The sequence below is a fragment of the Erythranthe guttata genome, chromosome 12 (genome assembly GCF_056151865.1).
Source record: "Erythranthe guttata isolate IM_541 chromosome 12, IM_541, whole genome shotgun sequence".
In the NCBI taxonomy this organism is placed as follows: Eukaryota; Viridiplantae; Streptophyta; class Magnoliopsida; order Lamiales; family Phrymaceae; genus Erythranthe; species Erythranthe guttata.
In genome coordinates this window covers 1,125,447-1,144,736 of record NC_142544.1, presented here as the reverse complement: position 1 = coordinate 1,144,736, position 19,290 = coordinate 1,125,447, and the positions used below count along the sequence as shown (strand labels likewise).

Here is a 19,290-nt window from a genome sequence, read left to right as displayed (position 1 = left end):
TAGATTCATAAAATATATATAGGAGTAAAACTAAATATAATCCAGCCAATCAAATTTCATTTTCTAAATTAAATCAATATTAAAAATAAAAAAATAAAAAAAAAAATAAAAAAAAATTCCCCGCCCACCCACACCAGCCACCCACCCACGCGCTTCGAAGTGGCAATCCTCCTCTGAAAATGGCGGTCCACTGACTATACCCCATTTTTCAGCCATGCATGAATGAATGAATTCCCACCCCCACTCCTATTAATCCTTTTCACCCCCACTCCCCCCCCCCCCCCCCCCCCCCCCACCACCCCCGGCCCCCCACTAAAACATGGCGCCGGCGTCCGCCCCCACCTCCCCCTCCACCACCCACAACCTCCCCACCCACACCGCCGCCGCCACCACCACCACCCGGCGCCGCCGCCGCCTGGCCGGCCTTAAATGGAACGGCGCAAGACCAATCCCGCTCCTCATCTCCGCCGCCGTGGGCCTCATCCTCCGGTTCGCCGTCCCGAAACCCAACGCCGTCACACCAAAAGCCTGGTCCCTCCTCGCCATATTCACCACCACCGTCGCCGGCCTCATCCTCAGCCCGCTCCCCGTCGGCGCGTGGGCTCTCGCCTGCCTGACCCTCGCCGTGGTGACCAGAACCCTGACCTTCGCCGCCGCGTTCTCCGCCTTCACGAACGAGGTGATATGGCTGATTGTGGTCTCCTTCTTCTTCTCCAAAGGGTTCGTGAAAACAGGGATGGGTGACCGAATCGCCATGTTCTGCGTCCGGTGGCTGGGGAAGAGCACATTGGGTCTCTCTTATGGTTTGGTCTTGGGGGAGGCGGCGATTGCTCCGGCGATGCCCAGCTCCACCGCCAGAGCCGGCGGTATTTTCTTGCCCATTATTAAATCCTTGGCTCTCGGCGCTGATAGTAAGCCCAACGATCCTTCTTCTAGAAAACTCGGAGCTTTTCTCATTCAAACTCAGAATCAGGTTTTTTTTTCTTTTTTCTTTCTGAATTAATTTGTGATTTTAATTTAATTTCTGAATAAATGTATTTTGATTATTACAATAGAATAATAATAGTATAGATTCAGCTGATATATTAACTAGTTCTTAAAGAATTGTGTGCCTAATTTAGTAATTTAGTACCTAAATTAATCAAAAGATCTATTAGGACGACAATCTTTAATCAAGCGGAACACGACCCGAGTTTGATCAGCTTGAATTTTTCGTGCGTATTTATTCATTTTTCTAGTCGAATTTCATATCTTGTCGAACAAAAATATACGTACGTGTTCAAGTTATGTTTGCTATGTTAACAAATCGAGCTCAAACGAGCTTTTGGACTATTGATCTTGAGTCGAGTAGCTCGGTTCGATAGTACAAGTTTTTTGATGGTCCATTGTCGTAAAATCATTTATATAAATCCATTTACAAACTAAAATAAAATATAAGTAAATTGATTTGGGATGCATGGCAAATTGACAGTGTAGCAATAGTTCAAGCGCGATATTCCTAACGGCGGCAGCTCAAAACTTGTTGTGCATAAAATTAGCCGAGAGTTTAGGAGTTGAAGTTCCGAATCGATGGGTGACGTGGTTCAAGGTTTCTTGCTTGCCTGCAATCGTAACTCTCGTAGCTACTCCGTTTATATTGTACAAGATTTATCCGCCCGAAATAAAAGATACCCCGGAAGCTCCCAACATGGCCAAAAAGAAACTCGAGGAGATGGGTCCCATTAAAAAGGACGAATGGTTGCTTATTGGAACCATGCTTCTTACCGTTTCTTTGTGGATTTCCGGGTAAGTAGTAAATAATACGTGATTTTTTTTTTTTTTTGGATTCTTGATTTTAGGTGGTGAAGAGGAAAAATGATGAAATAATGAAACATAAGGTTAATTTAGGTTAGTACATATCATGAAATCCAAGAACCGATCTTAACATACGGGCGTCATTTGGATTGATAGATTTGTGGATTTGAGAATGGGATTTGAAATAACTCGAATGAGATTGATTTTTTGAAATTTGAAATCCGCCAAGATGAAATAAATTGTCGAAATGAATCAATCGAGACGAGTTTAATTGATGGATTTATTACAACCAAACTCAACGTAAGAGTCGTATTCACTAGTCGAACTCCAACGTTAATCTAGAACATCTAGTTAAGGAGCATTACAATAAGGTCTCGTTTGATTTATGTGATAAAATTAAACCAACGAAATTTTATTAAATTTTGTACTTTTAGACCATGGGAGTAGACACGGCCACGGGCCGGTTTTGGGCCCGGAACCGGCCCGAACCGACCCGTTGACGGCCCAAACCGGCCCGTTGACCAAGTGAACCGGCCCGTCCTCCCCGGGACGGGCCCGGTTCTTAGAAATGGTGAACCGTGAACCGCCGGGCCGGCCCGGCGGTTCACCCGGATTTAAAATAAATAAATAAATAAATAAAATCAAAAAAATTCAAAAAAAAAGCAAATAACGGCTAGTGAACCGGCCCGGGTGAACCGGCCGTTATTTACTTTTTTTTTGAATTTTTTCCCCCCCAATTTTTCCTATAAATTCGAAATCTTTAAAATTTTGAATTTAAAATTGAGTTCAAGTCTTTTCATTTATTTCCTTTTTCTTTTTCTATTTAAAAGTACTTCTTTTAATTTACTTATTCATATAATATTTCAAAAAATTAAAAAAAAAAAATTTCAAAATTTCCGGGCCGACCCGGAACCGGCCCGGATAAGCCCGGAACCGCCCATACTACGGGCCGGTTCCGGTTCCGGTTCCGGAAAATGTGAACCGTGAACCGGTTTGAACCGGCCCGGAACCGGCCCGAACCGGCCCGTGGCCGTGTCTACATGGAAGGTCTAATAAATAATATCTCCCAATTATCCAAAATAGAGTCATTTTTTCCACAATTGCAGGTCGGCCCGACAAGTTATTGATAAACCGAACATCCAAGAATTTATTTAATTAATCATGGCTAACCTGACCAACCAAATAAGATCGAGACCGAAGTAATTCTCATTGGTCTACTAATAGAAACTTTTGACCAATTTTATTCCGATTCTGAAATTTACTTAGATACACTTATTTAAGCCTCTAGATGAATCACGCAAAAAATAAAAAAATAAAAATAATTCCCTAATGTTCGTATTAATTACTAACGAAAAATTAATTAATGTTCAATATTACTAACGAAAAATCGAAATTAATTTATACAGAGAAGCTATCAAAATGAGCAGTGTTATCGCAGCATTAATCGGATTGTCGGTGCTACTTCTAACGGGAGTACTAGATTGGGAAGATTGTCTGGGCGAGAAACAAGCGTGGGACACTTTGGTTTGGTTCGGAGTTCTTGTCGGGATGGCGTCGCAACTAACTGCATTAGGAGTTGTACCTTGGATGTCTAAATGCGTGGCCGATTTTCTCAAAGCTCTCTCGGTTAGTTGGTATGGTGCGTTTTGGATTCTCCAACTTTCGTATTTTTTCATACATTATTTGTTTGCGAGCCAAACGGCGCATGTTGGGGCTTTGTATGCGGCTTTTCTTGCGATGAATTTGGCTTCGGGGGTGCCGGGTTTGATGGCTACGATGGCGTTGGCGTTGACTACTAATGCTTTTGGTGCGATCACGCATTATAGTAGCGGTCAAGCTGCTGTTTACTATGGAGGTATGTGTTTTTTTTCCTTTATTTATTATGTATTTTTTCGTGTGTGTGATATGAGAGTGGAAATCGGATGGATAAGTTGAAATTTTAGCATTTGTGAACATTTTTTTTAATTTTTTTTCTGATTTTGGTTTCGTTTCGAAAAAATTTGAAAAAATCAAAATGAAAATAATTGTTCCAATTAGGGGAGTAAATCGAACGAAAATTTCCAATTTTGTTTTTTTCTGAAAAAAATTGAAAAACCTGGAAATTGGAATTTCAAAAAGTTAGAAATTCGGCTTATTCCAAAATTGGAAATTTTCGGATCAGAATTAGCAGAATTCGAAATTTTTAAATTTTTAGTACCTATGATATAAGATGCATACTAATATTATAAGTAATTTTCCGAAAAAAAAAATTTGAATTTGCGGAAATTAAAACTGAATCGGAAATTTGAATCTAATACTTAGTATATATTCTAGTTTCGTTAAAAAAAAATCGGAAAAAAATGGAAATCGAAATTGTAGGAATTCGGAATAAAAATGTTATTCCAAAAGCGGAAATATTTGGATCAGAATCCGTGAAATTCGGAAATTTCATTTCCAATTTCCACCTCTAATCCCAATGCAAAAAAAAACTTGAATCGGCGAAATTTAGAAGAACTCCATTTCAATTTTTACTCTTAGTGTTATTATTTATAATAATATGAACTCATATGTAATTCCCATTCCGAAAAGAAAAGGAAAAACTAGACTTGTTTTGTTATATATGTTTTGTTCTAAGGATCGTGATTTTTTCCGATTTGCAGCGGGTTATGTAGAGCTACGGGATGTATTCAAAGTGGGTATAATAATGGCTGTAATCACCTTGGTGACATGGGCATTAGTTGGTGCAGCTTGGTGGAAAATTCTCGGACTCTATTGAGAGAGAGGACTTAGGGCAACAACAATCTTGAAAGTTAGTGAAATTATCATAGCTTTGAGAATATATGTGTATATATTTGTATTCTTGATTCGAATGAAAAATGTATATACTTCACGTTTCCCGAATTCCATTTCTCGTAAAGCATCTCTATTTCTTGTCGACCATCGATGGCAGTTGCTTTTGATCTTCATTTATTTTGGGTTAAATATTTTGAAAGTTGAGACATGTTAAATCCGATAAATTTGAGTATGGTTTAGGACATGTCTGGATCTAGGCTAAGACAGGTTTAAACGGGATCGAGTTTTTTACATATTTTTCACGTATTGGGTCTTGAATTTAGACAAGGGCTAATTACGGGCTTACGGCCACCCCCTGAGTTACGGTTAAATTACGAAACCCCCCTCTTGTTTGGGGAATTACAGTCACCCACCTCAACTATGTATTATCTTACGAAAATAATCCTCGGTAAAACTAAATTAAAATTTCGGTACGCCAACATTTCATAACGTTTACCGAATTGAATATACGATTTGGTTCGGTTAGGTTTGGTAAATAACTGAATTGCATAAATTTTATGTAAAAATATTTAAAAGGAGGGGTGGCTGTAATTACCTAAACAAGAGGATTTTTTTTGTAATTTGATCATACCTCATGTGGTTCGCCGTAATTTGCACTTTAGACAAATATAACAAAAGTGACATAAACTTTACTCCAACGTTGCAATCGACTTTATGATTCACTAAGCTCCAATATACATGAGGAAAAAAGATGGTTTCTTTTTAAATTAATCGGACAAGGTAGTCACGCTAAAATGGGTTCATTAAAAAATATCACCCTTCACCTATGTAGTGCGGACACGAAAACGGTGATACGAAGAAACGTCATATCGAAAAAATGGGAGAGTTTTGGGTAGATGTGTAAATATTAAAATTATAGGGGTATATTTATAAATATGTTATATAAATATATATAAGTTTTGTTTATATACAAATTCATTTTATATATTTTCATACAAATATATTCAAAACAAATTTTACCATGAACTATCAATTTGCAATTAATCATTAAATCGTGTAAATAATTAGGGAAACAACAAAAATATTTGAAAATTTGCTATTTAGCCATGTTTTTAACTTTTTAGAAATTGCAAAATGACCCATAAGGTATCCGTCAGGACTCGGGTGTCCTTGAGCGTCCGACACAAAACGTATCCGAAACGTGAAAACGTAAAAAAATTGAAGTTTTACCGCTACATAGCTCTTCACCGTCTCATCGAAATTTATTTAATTATTATTAAAAAAAAAAGCAAAATATGTACATTTTTTAAACATCATTAAAGAGAGTGAAAAAAAGACAAAAGTCTTGATCGAGATTCTACTTTCACATACTTTTCAACGTAACCTTTGGACACCACTCACAATTTGGAAAAAAAGCAATCAAAAAAAGAAAGCTGCCCACCAGTAGGGGGTCTACGCCCCCCACCACCCCACCCCCCCACCCCCCACCCCCCAATTTTTTTTTGGGTTAATTACACATTCCACCCTCGAAGTATAGCCACTGTAACAGATGCCCCCCTAAAGTATCAATTGTCACACATGCCCCCCTCAATTCATATAAAAATATTAAAATTCTGATTTTGCTAAAGAATGGTGTGCAATGACTATAATATCCTTGATGACATGGCTATAGTTTGCCCCCTCCAAATATCATTTATAACACTTACACCCCTCAACTATTATTTGCAACAAGTTACGCCCCAAACATTTGTTTTTAACCTTAATTTCTCTAAATATTGTTGGATTGAATAATTAAAAAATAACTCAATAATTTATCAATAATATTAACTGAAAATTCAATACACCTCACTTTGATATAAAGCGATGCTTTAATTTCCACTAATCTGGCTACGATATTTTATGATTTAAAATTTTATATTTATTTGGCAAAATAATTAATAAAACAATATAATGGTTATTGGATCATATAAAATTAAAAAGAAACTAAAATTAAATTATTTGGACAAAATTTTGAAAAATAATATATATTGTATGATTGTGAATGAGAAGATATATTAAGAATATGAATTAAATATATATATATATATATATATATATATATATATATATATATCATTAAGATTATTGTTAATTTATTTTGATTTCTTTAAATTTATTAGAAATAAATGCGTAGACATTTTAAGAAATTATTGATTTACAAATTAAAGAATAATTGGTCAGAAATATATTTGGAATTAGTTAGGTTTTGAAATGTCTTCACAATCATAATTATATATATATATATATATATATATATATATATATATATATATATATATATATATATATATATATATATATATATATATATATATTAATTAAAATGTTTCATTTTTTTATTCTTAATAATATAATTTAATTTTTTTCCAAGTATTATACTCACTATATGGAAAAAAAATTTAAAGGGTATTTTGGTCCACAATATTCAACAACTATGTAGAGAGCGTACTTATAGTGCCATGTCAGCATTTTTTAAATGGTTTATTGACTTTTAAGGGATGGAGGGGGGCATGTGTTACAATTAGTACTTTAGGGGGCATCTGTTACAGGGGTTATACTTCGAGGGTGGAATGTGTAATTAACCCTTTTTTTTTTAAAACACTCTCACACACACACACACTCACCAGTATTTCATAGTATGTACTTTGTGTTATTTTTCCTATGTTTTATACACTAGCACTAAAGATTCTAAACAAGACTTGAGAAAAAGACCATATTACCCCCAATAGAAAGAAAGACGAGTCTCACTTGAGAAGTAATATCATGTGTCAGTTTGGCATCACTTTCAACCAATTAAATACACGAAAAGACTTATATACCCCTCTCTTTAGGTAACATAATTTGCCCTTTCATGGCTGCAAAGAGTCCCCCCGCAATAGAAGATTGACAATGACTTTGCCTTTGTTTTTTTGCTACCTACTTTTTAGTGTTTGTGGTGTGTGTGGAATTTCGGTTGGTGTTATTTAAGACTTTTTTCTATAATAAAAATTAAAGTTTTAAAATAGTAAAATAATATCTTTAATGTTATTATATAAATCTTGAAAATATGTATATGTTGAATTAAGGGTGTGTGGAACAAGCATTACTTGCGTCAAAAAAAGTCGTTAAAGTTTGGGAATTGGGATTAATTTGATCGCATCGAAAATACTCCAATGTACACTCTAGTCATCTCTGTATAATAGAAGAACTCACATAATTCAAAAATAAAATGTTTTAGGGTTATGAACTGTGCACTTGAATTAAGGATCGGATGTCTTAGATATTATCGAGAAATTAAAATAACTTTTTATGGGTCTAAGCATATTAACTTTCACCGAATTGGTTCCAACTTCGGGTTTTTTTACGAGCGACTTTCAAAAAAATGTTACCCATTATTATATTGATCATGCATATATCAGATTAAGCTTATTGGTTTGAAATTTGAATTCATTAACATGTTTTATTGCTTGATGGTTTAATTATTGGGTTAATATGCTGGAGGTCCCTCAAACGAAACGTTATTAGATGTGGGATACGAGCCCAATATTTTTTTGGTAACTAAATCCCTTAGTACAAAAAATATATGATATAAGGGTTTATTTTTTTAAATATCCCAATATTACCCTTAATATTAACAGAACGTTTGTGTGGCGTTTTAAAAAGTTGCATCTTTTTAATGAATCACGTCCCTTATAATTAGGGATCACGTATCAATCACGCTCTATAGTGATAGTAACTGTATCTTAATATAATCACATTAATATATATCGCACGTAAGTGAAGAAGATCCCATAAATAACAATATACAGTGCTAATCTGCAAAATATTGAGCGTAGTATTTTCAATTTCATCTTCAAGAACGTATTGCTTTTCATCATCGTATAACAGTGGTTCTTCGTGCGTTGTTGGTTCGATGCCTTTCCGATTTTCTTTTTTTGTTGTGAAAAGGTGTTTAAGCTATTACACGTGCTGAGTTTGATAATAGCATGGAGAATTTTCGAAAAAATGGTGGCCCGAGAGTGAATAATTGCTTGCTAGATCCGTCATACGAAAATTGGGCTTGTTTCCGTTTTGCTGGCCAGGGATTTGGTGAGATGACTTCCAATTTAACAAAGTCTTGGTATTCGCAGATTAGCAAATATCGTGGACTACCTATTACGGAGATGATAAATGCCATTAGGAGTCTACTGATGTTGCAGATGTGCTTGAAGTACGACACTACTGTGCCTTGACACACTGAACTTTGTCTTTTGGATGAAGAACGATTTAGTGTATTGGTACATGAAAGTAGGACATGGTTGCGAAGGAAAGCATCTGACTCGGGGTATGAGGTGTTGAGTAAACCTGTTGCTGAGATTGACTTATGGAACATATCATGCTCATGACGAATGTGGAAAATTTCGGGCTTCCCGTGGCTCGGTGTATAGTCGTTGCAACCAGATTGGAACTCACAACAAGAAGACATGCACAAGGGCTATTTAGTAGTTTTGATTTGGAGTTTTCTTAGTCTTTTGAATTTGAGTTTAAGTTAAACAGTAGTGTTCTTTGGTTTTTTTTTTTTCCTGCATTTATGTTTGGGTAGTACTATTTTGTTTCCGCATCGTGGTTTATTTTGCGATGTATGTTTTGTTTTGTTTAAGTTTCCCGTATTCACTTGTTTTACATAAGTTTGGTTTTGTTTTTCTTTTTAGGATTTACATATGAGTAAATACATAATTGCAAATTTTCAATAAACTTGCTAGTTGCTTCTCTATTTTTATATGAGTTTGTGTGTATTTCATATATTTTTATGTTTTTTAAATAGAAAATTACTGGATTGTTTAATCATTATGGAGTCATATTCTATTAAGTATTTTGAAATCAATGTCCAGTATTGTATTACTATAGGGATGGTGCACTGTAAATTGTGTAAATACAAAGTATCTATAGTCATCTATAGGATACTGTTGATGAATACAGTATATCATAATATATTTGTAGATCAACACGGAGATATTGAACACCAGGCTTGTTTAAGTACTTTGACATGATCTTCCACCACTGTATTATCCCATGGTTGGTGCACTTTTATCACTGACTGCATAAATACAAAGTATATATAGTAATTTGTAGGATACCGTAGATGAATTCATTATTCATAGTAAAATTATGGTTCAAAATTTGCGATATAGAATACCTGTCTGTGTACAATATTCCTTAGTTGGTACATTTATTTCCTATAAAGCGGTGAATGAAACCAAATGTTGGACAATAGCTACGTTGAACTATGACCAAAGGTCATAATCCAAAATAAAATCAATAATATATAGATAAGACATAGTGTCAACAACGACCAACGTTTGTTTCGAATATTCTACCCAACAAACTAGAGTCAATAACCATAATTATGTTTACATGCTAACAATTTAAATTCCATTTGCGCAAACGAAGTCGCGTACACGAGACAAAACAAAATAAGACAACTACATTGCTCAATTGATCTTGTAATTCAAAAGATGCTATACAATTTTCTTTTTCATGTCTATAGGTAAAAAAAAAAAAACTCTACACACGCATTTTGCGTCCCAGTAACGGAGGCATTCGTGATTTTGTGCTTTGCGAATCGTAATACGAGGCTGAAAAATGGGGTTCTCTTCAGGCACTCTAGGTGAGCATTATTCAGTTGCACTTTTTCGAAGAAAGTCACAGTAGGCGTCAAGTTAGACCTGAATTAAGATATGTAACCACCTTTATTTCTCGTTCTTTGCGCAACATTCATGGCCTCTCTGCAAATATAAAAACCCATATTTATTTGTCAATAAAGATAAATGTTTGGAGGAAGATAAAAAATTACAGATACCATGTAAATGTAGAATCAATAGTTTTTTATTAAGAAATTTGAATATTTGTAATTGATAGAAACCCATAGAATATTATCACGTTACCCATAGTATACCACAGTACTACATAAATTATACATACAGTTAGACATGCAAAACTCATTAGCAATAAACTAACAAATAAGCAACACAGGCCAGCCTCTCAATTATATAGAGAATCATATAATAGCAGCTGTTTCGTAGGTCAGTAACATAGGTCAGCAAAAAAGAACGAATCGCACAACAACATAACTATAAGTAAATTTATACAATTGTCATTTCATAGACTGCTATAGAAATACAATATCAATTCATAGACTACCATAGGAACTAGGGTTGACAACAAAGTATCCAATCATAGACTCCCATAAAAATACAACATCAATTCATAGTTACGAATGCATATAGAGCTCACATACACAATTCATTAACAATAAACTTACGAATAAACAAGATAAGCCGGTCTATCAATAACATAGACAATCATATAATAGCAAATGTTTAATAAGTCATCAACATAACTAACATAAAATTTCTACAATTGTCATTTTGTAATCTACTGTAGAAATACATTATCAGTCCATGGACTACCATAGAGATATAATTGTGTTTTTACAGACTATCATAGAAATATACAGTCTGTGTACACCAACTATCAATAATCACACAAATCTAAACATTAACATGATATACAACAGCACTTACACGTCATGAAACATTGCAGAATCCAGACTTCGATTGCCAAATAACGAATTACAAATTCAAAGCACAAAAATATTTACACGCCTAAACAATTTTTTCGTGTGTGGAATTCATAGTTACCCAAAGATTTAGACAACAACAAACAACAAAATATACATGTTTTGAATCGTACCTGCGTCTAGTGCATATATGTCCGGCTGCCTCTTCATCTGCATCTCCCCTGCGTATTCAATTTTGTAAAAACCCTAATTTAAAAAAAAAAAAAACTAAAATCAAACAAAATTAAAACTTACTTGATCTGTTTCTTGGTGTAACATCCGTAGACGTTAATGGTGCCGATAATTTGATTTTTTATGATGCTATGAGGATGCCGCCTTCAATTTGCAGTAGAGAAAGAGAGGAAATATACCCTAATCTGGGGGAGTGGAGGGGTGGGTGGGTTGAATTATGATACGGTTAATGTAGGATTTGGAAAAATAGAATCTTAGAGATTTAATGGCGAGATTGGTGGGATTTAATTTCCTTTTCCCAGACTTAAAAAATAAACGGCGTTTATTTCACCGTAAGGGTAATATAGACACAATTTCTCAAAAGGATGTGAAGCTAATGTTTTTATAGGCTTGGGTGTGTCATCTAATAAATTTTTCCACTAGGGATGCATATCTTAAAGCCCCTTAATTATTTATATTTTTATCAATACTTAAATTAATAATTTTGAATTAGGAGAATATAATTTTTGACTCATCAAGTGAAAAGCTCACATGCAACAATACCTGCTCTCTTCTTGACCATTAATCAGCTTTTTTTTACAAATAAGTCAAAATTTTATTACCTGCTTTCTCAACTTAACTCGTGCGGATTTCATTTTTATTTATTATTATATTTTTTTTCCCCCTCAACATGTTATAGTAACAACGGTCAATTTTTTAATTTTTTTTTAAATAATTAAAAAAAAAAAAAAAACATTTGGACTATATGAGTCGTATAATCTAAAAGTTGTGGGATCCCACATAAAAAATAAAAGCTGTCATAAAGGAGAAATGGGAATATTAAGCACTTATTTTCTAAGCTTTTACATTGTACAAAAGCTATTATTTTTCTATTTTTTCTTTTTTTTCCCTTGATTTTCCGACAAGTTCAAAAGTTTTGGCACATGATAAAATTGACTTATTACCCTCTCTTTTTTGTATTGCATTCAACGTCGGCAAAGACTTGTGTAAAAGTTAAAACAAATGCATGTTTTAATTTATATAATTTTCCTTTTTTTAATTTCAAATTAAAGAAGAAAAAAAATGTTAAAAAAGATTAATTCGGCATGTGTTCCACGTTATATATATGCGGTACCGACTAAGCCAATGTGTGGTTTATAAGATCTTGCACATGATGAAATACGCCATGTAGTTTTAAATAAACCTGGAAATTTTTTAATTCACAATTAAAATTAATTCCCCAAAATTAATCTTTTTTAAGAATCGGAATCGATGAAATATGAAATTATTTATTCCAATTTCCACCATATACATATAATTGATTGGCCTGGTTCATTGGAGGGAAACCAATCATTGAATTAGTATCACATGAAATTGCACGAGGAATTAATCATTATTAAACAACTTGTAATGAAGCCGCCAGTTTGAGCTTATCAAAAGTTTTTTATATGAATGATAAATTAATCCTTCATATCATTAAAAAAAAAAAAAAAAAAAGAGAGAGAGAGTGATAAATTAATTAATCCCTTTGTTCAGAAAGTTATGGTGGTGGTGGTTTGTGCAGGTGTGACACTGCATGATTAATATTATCCCATGATTGAATAATCAGACCCATGCATGCATGCAGCCATAACTTAGATAAAATCCTTATAAAGAAAAGGGTAAATTACGGCCATTAGCTAAGATCAAATTATAAAAATACCCTTCTAATTTGAGTAATTACATCTAATTTCCTCAATTTTGAGTCTTCTTACAAAGCCCACCCTTATAGTGTCATATTCAATATAATTTTCTAATTTATGTGGAATTTTCTTTAATTTGTACTCGTTTTCAATATGGTATCAGAGCCAAACTAAATGAAAGGTCATGCATTCGAATCCCACCGATACCGTCACCCATTTCAAATATTTCAAGATTCTCAGCTGATAAATTTAAGCTTATAAAAAATATAAGAGTTTCGTCTGAAATGAAAAGAATTAGTTGAGTGGTTGTTAAATTTATTGTGACAAAAACAAAAATTTCAAAACCTTACGTTATTTCATGTTGTTAGATATATGTATCAAGTGTTTATATGGTTTATAAGTTGTATAACAAAATGTGCAAAATGAATTACATTTCCCTTGGACAAAAGTATATCTATCATAACTTTTTTTTTAATTTAAAAGATAAAAGTAATTAATTTGTTGGTTTTTGGGTATAAGAAAGAAATGTGGGTTCAAAATTGTATTTTGTCTTTCCCTTGGCTGTATTTAATCAACTTTGCACGAAACTTTTTGTTGTACTAGCTGTATGTTTTGAGATAAATCACTAACTAATAATCAAATTATTGATTATTAGTTAAGGTATCTAATTAAAAGTTAATAATAAATTTGGGCTTTATAAATGTCTGGGCCTACGTTTCAAGTCAAGAAATCTTAATTTGTGCTAAGAAATCCTTCAACCCGAATTCATATCATATTTGAATTCAAAGTGTTTATAACTATTTGGTTCAAGAACGAGCTTCTAAACCCTTGAATCGATTTAGGAGTGAAGAATCAGGGAAATATATTCGTAGATTGTCATCCATTCTCGTATTGATTAATAAATCGTATGTGTCTCCTATTTTTCTTATCTCGTATTTATATTATGCACTCTCGAAGATTTATGGGGAACACTAATAACCTTGATTGAGACCATGTTATCAAAATTTTGAGCAAAGTTAGAAAAAAAAAGGGTCCAATTTCTTGTCTTTTAACTATATATTTTGGACCACCTCTTCAATAATATTGGAAACTTGGCTTTTAGGACACAATTAAGAAATAAATACAAGGTTTCATAAAAGAACACCATTAAATATTGTTCGAGCCAAATGAAGCTTCTAGTACAGATTCAATTTGCTTCATCTATTTAATTTAAAATGGAGAAATAATATAATAAATTAAATTGTATTAGCAATTAATTTTTTTTCCTCAAATGAAACTCAAATTTTAATTTCCCAATTTGGAGAGATGAAGCTGAAAAAAGGACTGCACTCTGTTTTTTCGCAAAGTTAGTGATTAGGTAAAAAGGTTTTCTATGGCAAGAATATGTTGCTTTTCTTGTTTGTCACTTTCTTCATGCTATGTAGCATCAAAATAGCATATCAAATTATTCCAATACACAAGTTTTTATTTTATTTTATCCTACCTAAAATAAATTATTTAACTAATTGAATAATAAGAATTATGATAAAATGGAGTAAAATGTTCTCTCTTTAGTTGGTGGGAGATGAGAGAAAGGTGAAACTTCCACATTTACTAATCTAGGCATAAAATCAATTGATGCATGAATATAAATATAAATCCAATAAAAAGATTGATGATGTCATTTAGACATCTTAAGAATATGTAAACATAATAAATTAATGCGATAAAATCCAGGCATCGAGTTTTAAGGGTGTGCGCGGGTCATAATCTTACGGGTTTTAGTAAAATTCATCCTCGTCCCATGGATTTTCAACAGGTTCGTGATAGTCGAGTTTATGACGGGTTTATAGCAGCGTCCAATGTCGAAACACAATGCAGCAAGACGCAAAATTCCTCACAATCCCTTCAATGTAAATCATTTATTCAAATTTCCAACAAATCAAGATTAAAACTTTTTGCAAACTACAAAAAATATTTAATTAATAATGATATAAAAAATAAAATCAAAAAAATCAGTTCCGACTTCCACGGGTATGTGCCTCTGCACCGACTCCACGGTAGTTAGACCCAGGATCCGCTGACGCCAACCAAATCATCCAAACGAGCTCGGCTCCCAAGCCGAGCCGCGCCCAGCCGTAAATCCCCTTCCACTTATCACAGCTCATTTTATACGCCAAATAAACTTGCATTTCCCTTGAATTTGAGGTTCATTTCATTTGATGACAAAAGCAAAAAAAAAAAAAAAAAAAAGAAAAGAAAAGAAAAAAAAACCCTAACCACGGTCAAATTGTAACCACATGTGAGACCCCAGTTTGTTTTTATTTAAAGACACTGAAATTGCGAAAGGGCCAGCTGGGTAGTGAGACACTCTACTGATCTTCACCCATCACCCCCCAACCCCACCCCCACCCCCACCCCCACCCCCACTATTTCTTCTGTAGATCAACATTGTTCTTGAATTTGATTGAGTAATCATTTCAACAAAGAGCAAAAAAAACAAAAAGATTACTTCTCCTTTTAATTTGCATAACTTCTTTGTTTTCTGGGTTTCTGAAATTGAAATTTGCATCAAGATCAAATTTTTATTTTTATTTTTAATTTTTTTTATATTTATATACAAATAAAAGAAATGGAGGAAGGGATGAAAAAGGAGAAAAATGGAGTAGCAAAGAAAGAGAAAAAGCTGCACAGTATTAGTAGTAATATTATTATTACATGCATACAAAACTGTGCCTCCTCTTCCTCTTGGGATTGCTTTCTGTCGTTCACCCTTTCCCTCCCATTTCTTCTTTTCTAGTTTCTCTCTCTCTCTCTCTCTCTCTCTCCTCTTTCTCTCTCTAGAAATTTCCAAAGTTCTTGAATATATAGATCTACTAGATCTGATATACATATACACACACATATATGAAGAGACTCTGCAGCTCTGATTCTTTGGGTTCTTTGATTCCCATCTGTCCCAACTCTACAGGTGAAATTAATTTAAATAAATAAATAAAGAATCAATTTTTATTTTAATTATTATTATTATTCCATATATATATAAATAAATTAGCGTAATTAATGGATCATGTTTTTATTACAACAAAAAGATTCAAACATGCTCTCCCCATGTTTTCCTGTCCCTAACAAAACAATCTCTCTCTTTCTCTATTTTTAGTAATTGTTTTTTTTTTGAATTTTGTTTTGCAGATGAGAACGAAGAGGGGAACAGAAATCCGATATACACGAGGGATTTTCAGACAATGTTGGATGGGTTAGACGAGGAAGGTTGTTGTATCGAAGAATCCGGACACGTGTCGGAGAAGAAGCGGCGGTTGAGCGTTGACCAAGTCAAGGCGTTGGAGAAGAATTTCGAGGTTGAGAATAAGCTCGAGCCGGAGAGGAAAGTCAAGCTGGCTCAAGAGCTCGGCCTTCAGCCGCGCCAGGTGGCGGTTTGGTTCCAGAACCGCCGCGCGCGGTGGAAGACTAAGCAGCTGGAGAGAGATTACGGCGTGCTTAAAGCTAGTTACGATGGCTTGAAACTCAACTTTGATAAATTACAGCATGATAATGAAGCTTTGCTCAAAGAGGTTTTTTTCTTTTTTTAATCTCATTAATTATTTTTATTTTTTTTATTATTTATTTTATTAATTTTTTTTGTTTTTTTTTGTTTTTTAAGATACGAGAGCTGAAATCGAATCTGAACGGTGAAGAAGAAAAAGTCAAACTCGAGACGCCGGTGGGTTTACTAGCGGCTTCTGAAATGGAGCATGAGAACTTCGGCGGCGGCGGCGCCGCCGCCGCGGTGTGTGGCGGCGATCTGAAAGATGGGTTTTCCGATAGTGATTCGAGTGCGATTTTGAACGAGGAAAACAACAAGAGTAGCCCGATTGGGGGTGTGATTCAACAGCATGGCCAGCATGAGTTCTTGACTGGTTCGTCAATGGCGGCGGCGGCGGTGGCGGCGGTGGCGAATAGTAATAGTAGTTATCAGCCGCAGTTTGTGAAGATCGAGGAGCACAATTTCTTCGGGGAGGAGTCTTGCAGTACTTTCTTCTCCGATGATCAAGCTCCGACGCTCCACTGGTATTGCTCCGATCAGTGGAATTGATGATTAAGAAGAAGATAAATTCTCAGTAATTAAAAAAAAAATTAAATCTTTTTTTTTTTTTAATTAAGAACTCTTATGTGAAATAAGTGAAAACTTGGGAGCAGAAGACAATTTTGTATAGTAATTACTTGAATTTTGGAGCTATTATCCATTGTTTCTCTCTCTAAAAAATCAAATTAAGAGAGAGAAAGGTGGTGGGGGATGAAGGAGGGGTGAGAATTCAGAGTTCACGTGGGGGTGTGGGGAAGAAGAAGCTTAACAGAAGAGAGAGAGAGATGAAAGATTTGTGGGCTGAAAGGGTAAAATGGGGATTCTTGTAATGATTGGAACTTTGAATTGGTTAATGACTAAAATTGGAGGAAAAATTGATGAAATTATAAGAATTTGTTTGGATTCAAAAATAATTAATTTCTATTAATTTCATGTTATTGATATACTTTTAGCCATTTGGATTTTTCAAAAAATCATATTATTAATATACTTTTAGTAAAATTAAAAATAAAACCCCAAATTGTAATGGATGATTCACTTTTAATAGATATTTAATACTAATTAGTAGTTAGGAAAGGATAAACAATTCCTTAACTTTGAGTATTAAAAAAGAAAATCATATTTGTTTTAGGGGCAAATTAGAATGAACCCTTGAGATAAGGTCTAATTACAAAAAAAATCCTTCTTATTTACGTAATAACAAACACACCCCTGAAACTAACAGGCTACAAAAACTCTAATAACACTTGGTAATTGTTTAAAATATCCATGTGTTAAAAGGGAAAAAAAAAACCGTTGTAAATTCAATATTCTGATTTTTTTTACATTTGGCCCCTCGTATAATATAAAACCTCACATTTGGCCCCTTTCTTTTTAATGTTTCATCAAGGAGGAGAGGTGCATTAGTATTTCAAAATAGTTAATTAAAAATAACACCAAACAAAAAAAGCAATGTTCCCTAATACGAAAGCATAATCCATCACAACCCATTCTCCCATACAAAGTTCAAACTGTGGACACTAATATAAATAATTAATTAGATAAATTAACAGTAATTAGACCCTTTAATTTTGTTTAACAATAAAATATATATAGATAGATATATTATTGTTAGCATATTCTTTAGTTGTGTCAGCTGTCAGCATATCAACTCCGCTGGCTGCTTGCTGCAGATATGCATGTGTTCTGGGAAAACCATTCAGACAAGAGATTCTCAGTTTCACTCTTTTTTTTTTTTTTTTTTTTTTTTTTTTTAATATGATGAATTATTAGTATTATATTATTATATTTATGGTAGTACATTATAGCTATTTGGTTTAGGTAGTCTAATATTATTAGGTTTTATTTAAAAATTACTATATCTGCTAGCTAAATTATATATAACCCCTTTTACATATTATTTGTATCTATTTCATTGCTTTCGATAATTTTTTGTTTACCGTATGTCTATCTTTTAAACTCGTCGTAGAGGGTAATCGGAAGAAAATGATATAAATATAATAGACAATGGAATATTAGAAACTGGGTTCGACAAGTTATAGCATGGCAAAACGAGAATTGTCCCGTAGTCCGAAGAACTTCAAGTTTACGCAAAGGGCAACTCGTTAGAAAGATGAGAAAGTCGAGAAAGAAGAAGTCATGCATGCTGGGGACTTTCCTCGCTACTATGCTTTCTCGTTGTTATTTTTAATTTTTTTTTAAATAATTAGTTAAATTGAGAGGGGCGGCGTTTTTGTAATTTCAGAGCTTAGAGCAAACGGTGATAATGTCAAATGTGTGACAATTAACAGCGAGGGCCGCATTGAGACGATTTTTTAAGTGCAGGGGGCAATCAGTGCAATCCAGAGTAGAAGGAAGTAAAGTGATATCGAGCCAAACTACAGAGCGGTAAAGTGGAATTTACCGTTATTATATTCATGGCAGTATAATTATATTAAGTTTAGGCAATTATGTATAGGTTTCTATTTACTAGTTAGTCCCTAATTTTTGTAATAATATTATTTATTGTTTGGGTTTAATGTATAATTTATTATTCAAATGATTTAAATATTATAATAATTTAACTATACGTTTGCTGAGGTGAAAGTATGGTCCCCTGCACCAAGTGGGACCTTATTTTTCTTTAGAAAATCGTCATCACCCTAGTCACATCACTAATTAAATAAATAAATAAAATAAATAATACGTATGCT

General features: G+C 33.7%; 2 protein-coding genes and 1 long non-coding RNA gene across 3 annotated transcripts; 2 read left to right on the top strand and 1 right to left on the bottom strand.

Annotated features, from left to right (window-relative positions):
* Window positions 1–18: 18 nt before the first annotated feature.
* On the top strand, window positions 19–4,710 carry LOC105961085 (dicarboxylate transporter 2.1, chloroplastic). Its single transcript, XM_088826613.1, has 4 exons — window positions 19–973; window positions 1,472–1,785; window positions 3,201–3,649; window positions 4,434–4,710. Exons 1-4 carry the CDS (start codon window positions 320–322, stop codon window positions 4,547–4,549), a joined length of 1,533 nt encoding a protein of 510 aa, XP_088682739.1. The 5' UTR covers window positions 19–319; the 3' UTR covers window positions 4,550–4,710.
* Window positions 4,711–9,899: 5,189 nt separating this feature from the next.
* Window positions 9,900–11,813, bottom strand: LOC148766169 (uncharacterized). The gene is made up of 3 exons (XR_016034901.1): window positions 11,438–11,813; window positions 11,317–11,364; window positions 9,900–10,349 (listed from the first exon to the last, which is right to left on the bottom strand). It is a non-coding gene; the product is annotated as an uncharacterized LOC148766169 (long non-coding RNA).
* A 3,554-nt stretch (window positions 11,814–15,367) lies between these two features.
* On the top strand, window positions 15,368–17,254 carry LOC105961124 (homeobox-leucine zipper protein ATHB-6). The gene is made up of 3 exons (XM_012985366.2): window positions 15,368–15,985; window positions 16,207–16,586; window positions 16,676–17,254. Exons 1-3 carry the CDS (start codon window positions 15,922–15,924, stop codon window positions 17,105–17,107), a joined length of 876 nt encoding a protein of 291 aa, XP_012840820.2. The 5' UTR covers window positions 15,368–15,921; the 3' UTR covers window positions 17,108–17,254.
* Window positions 17,255–19,290: the final 2,036 nt, after the last annotated feature.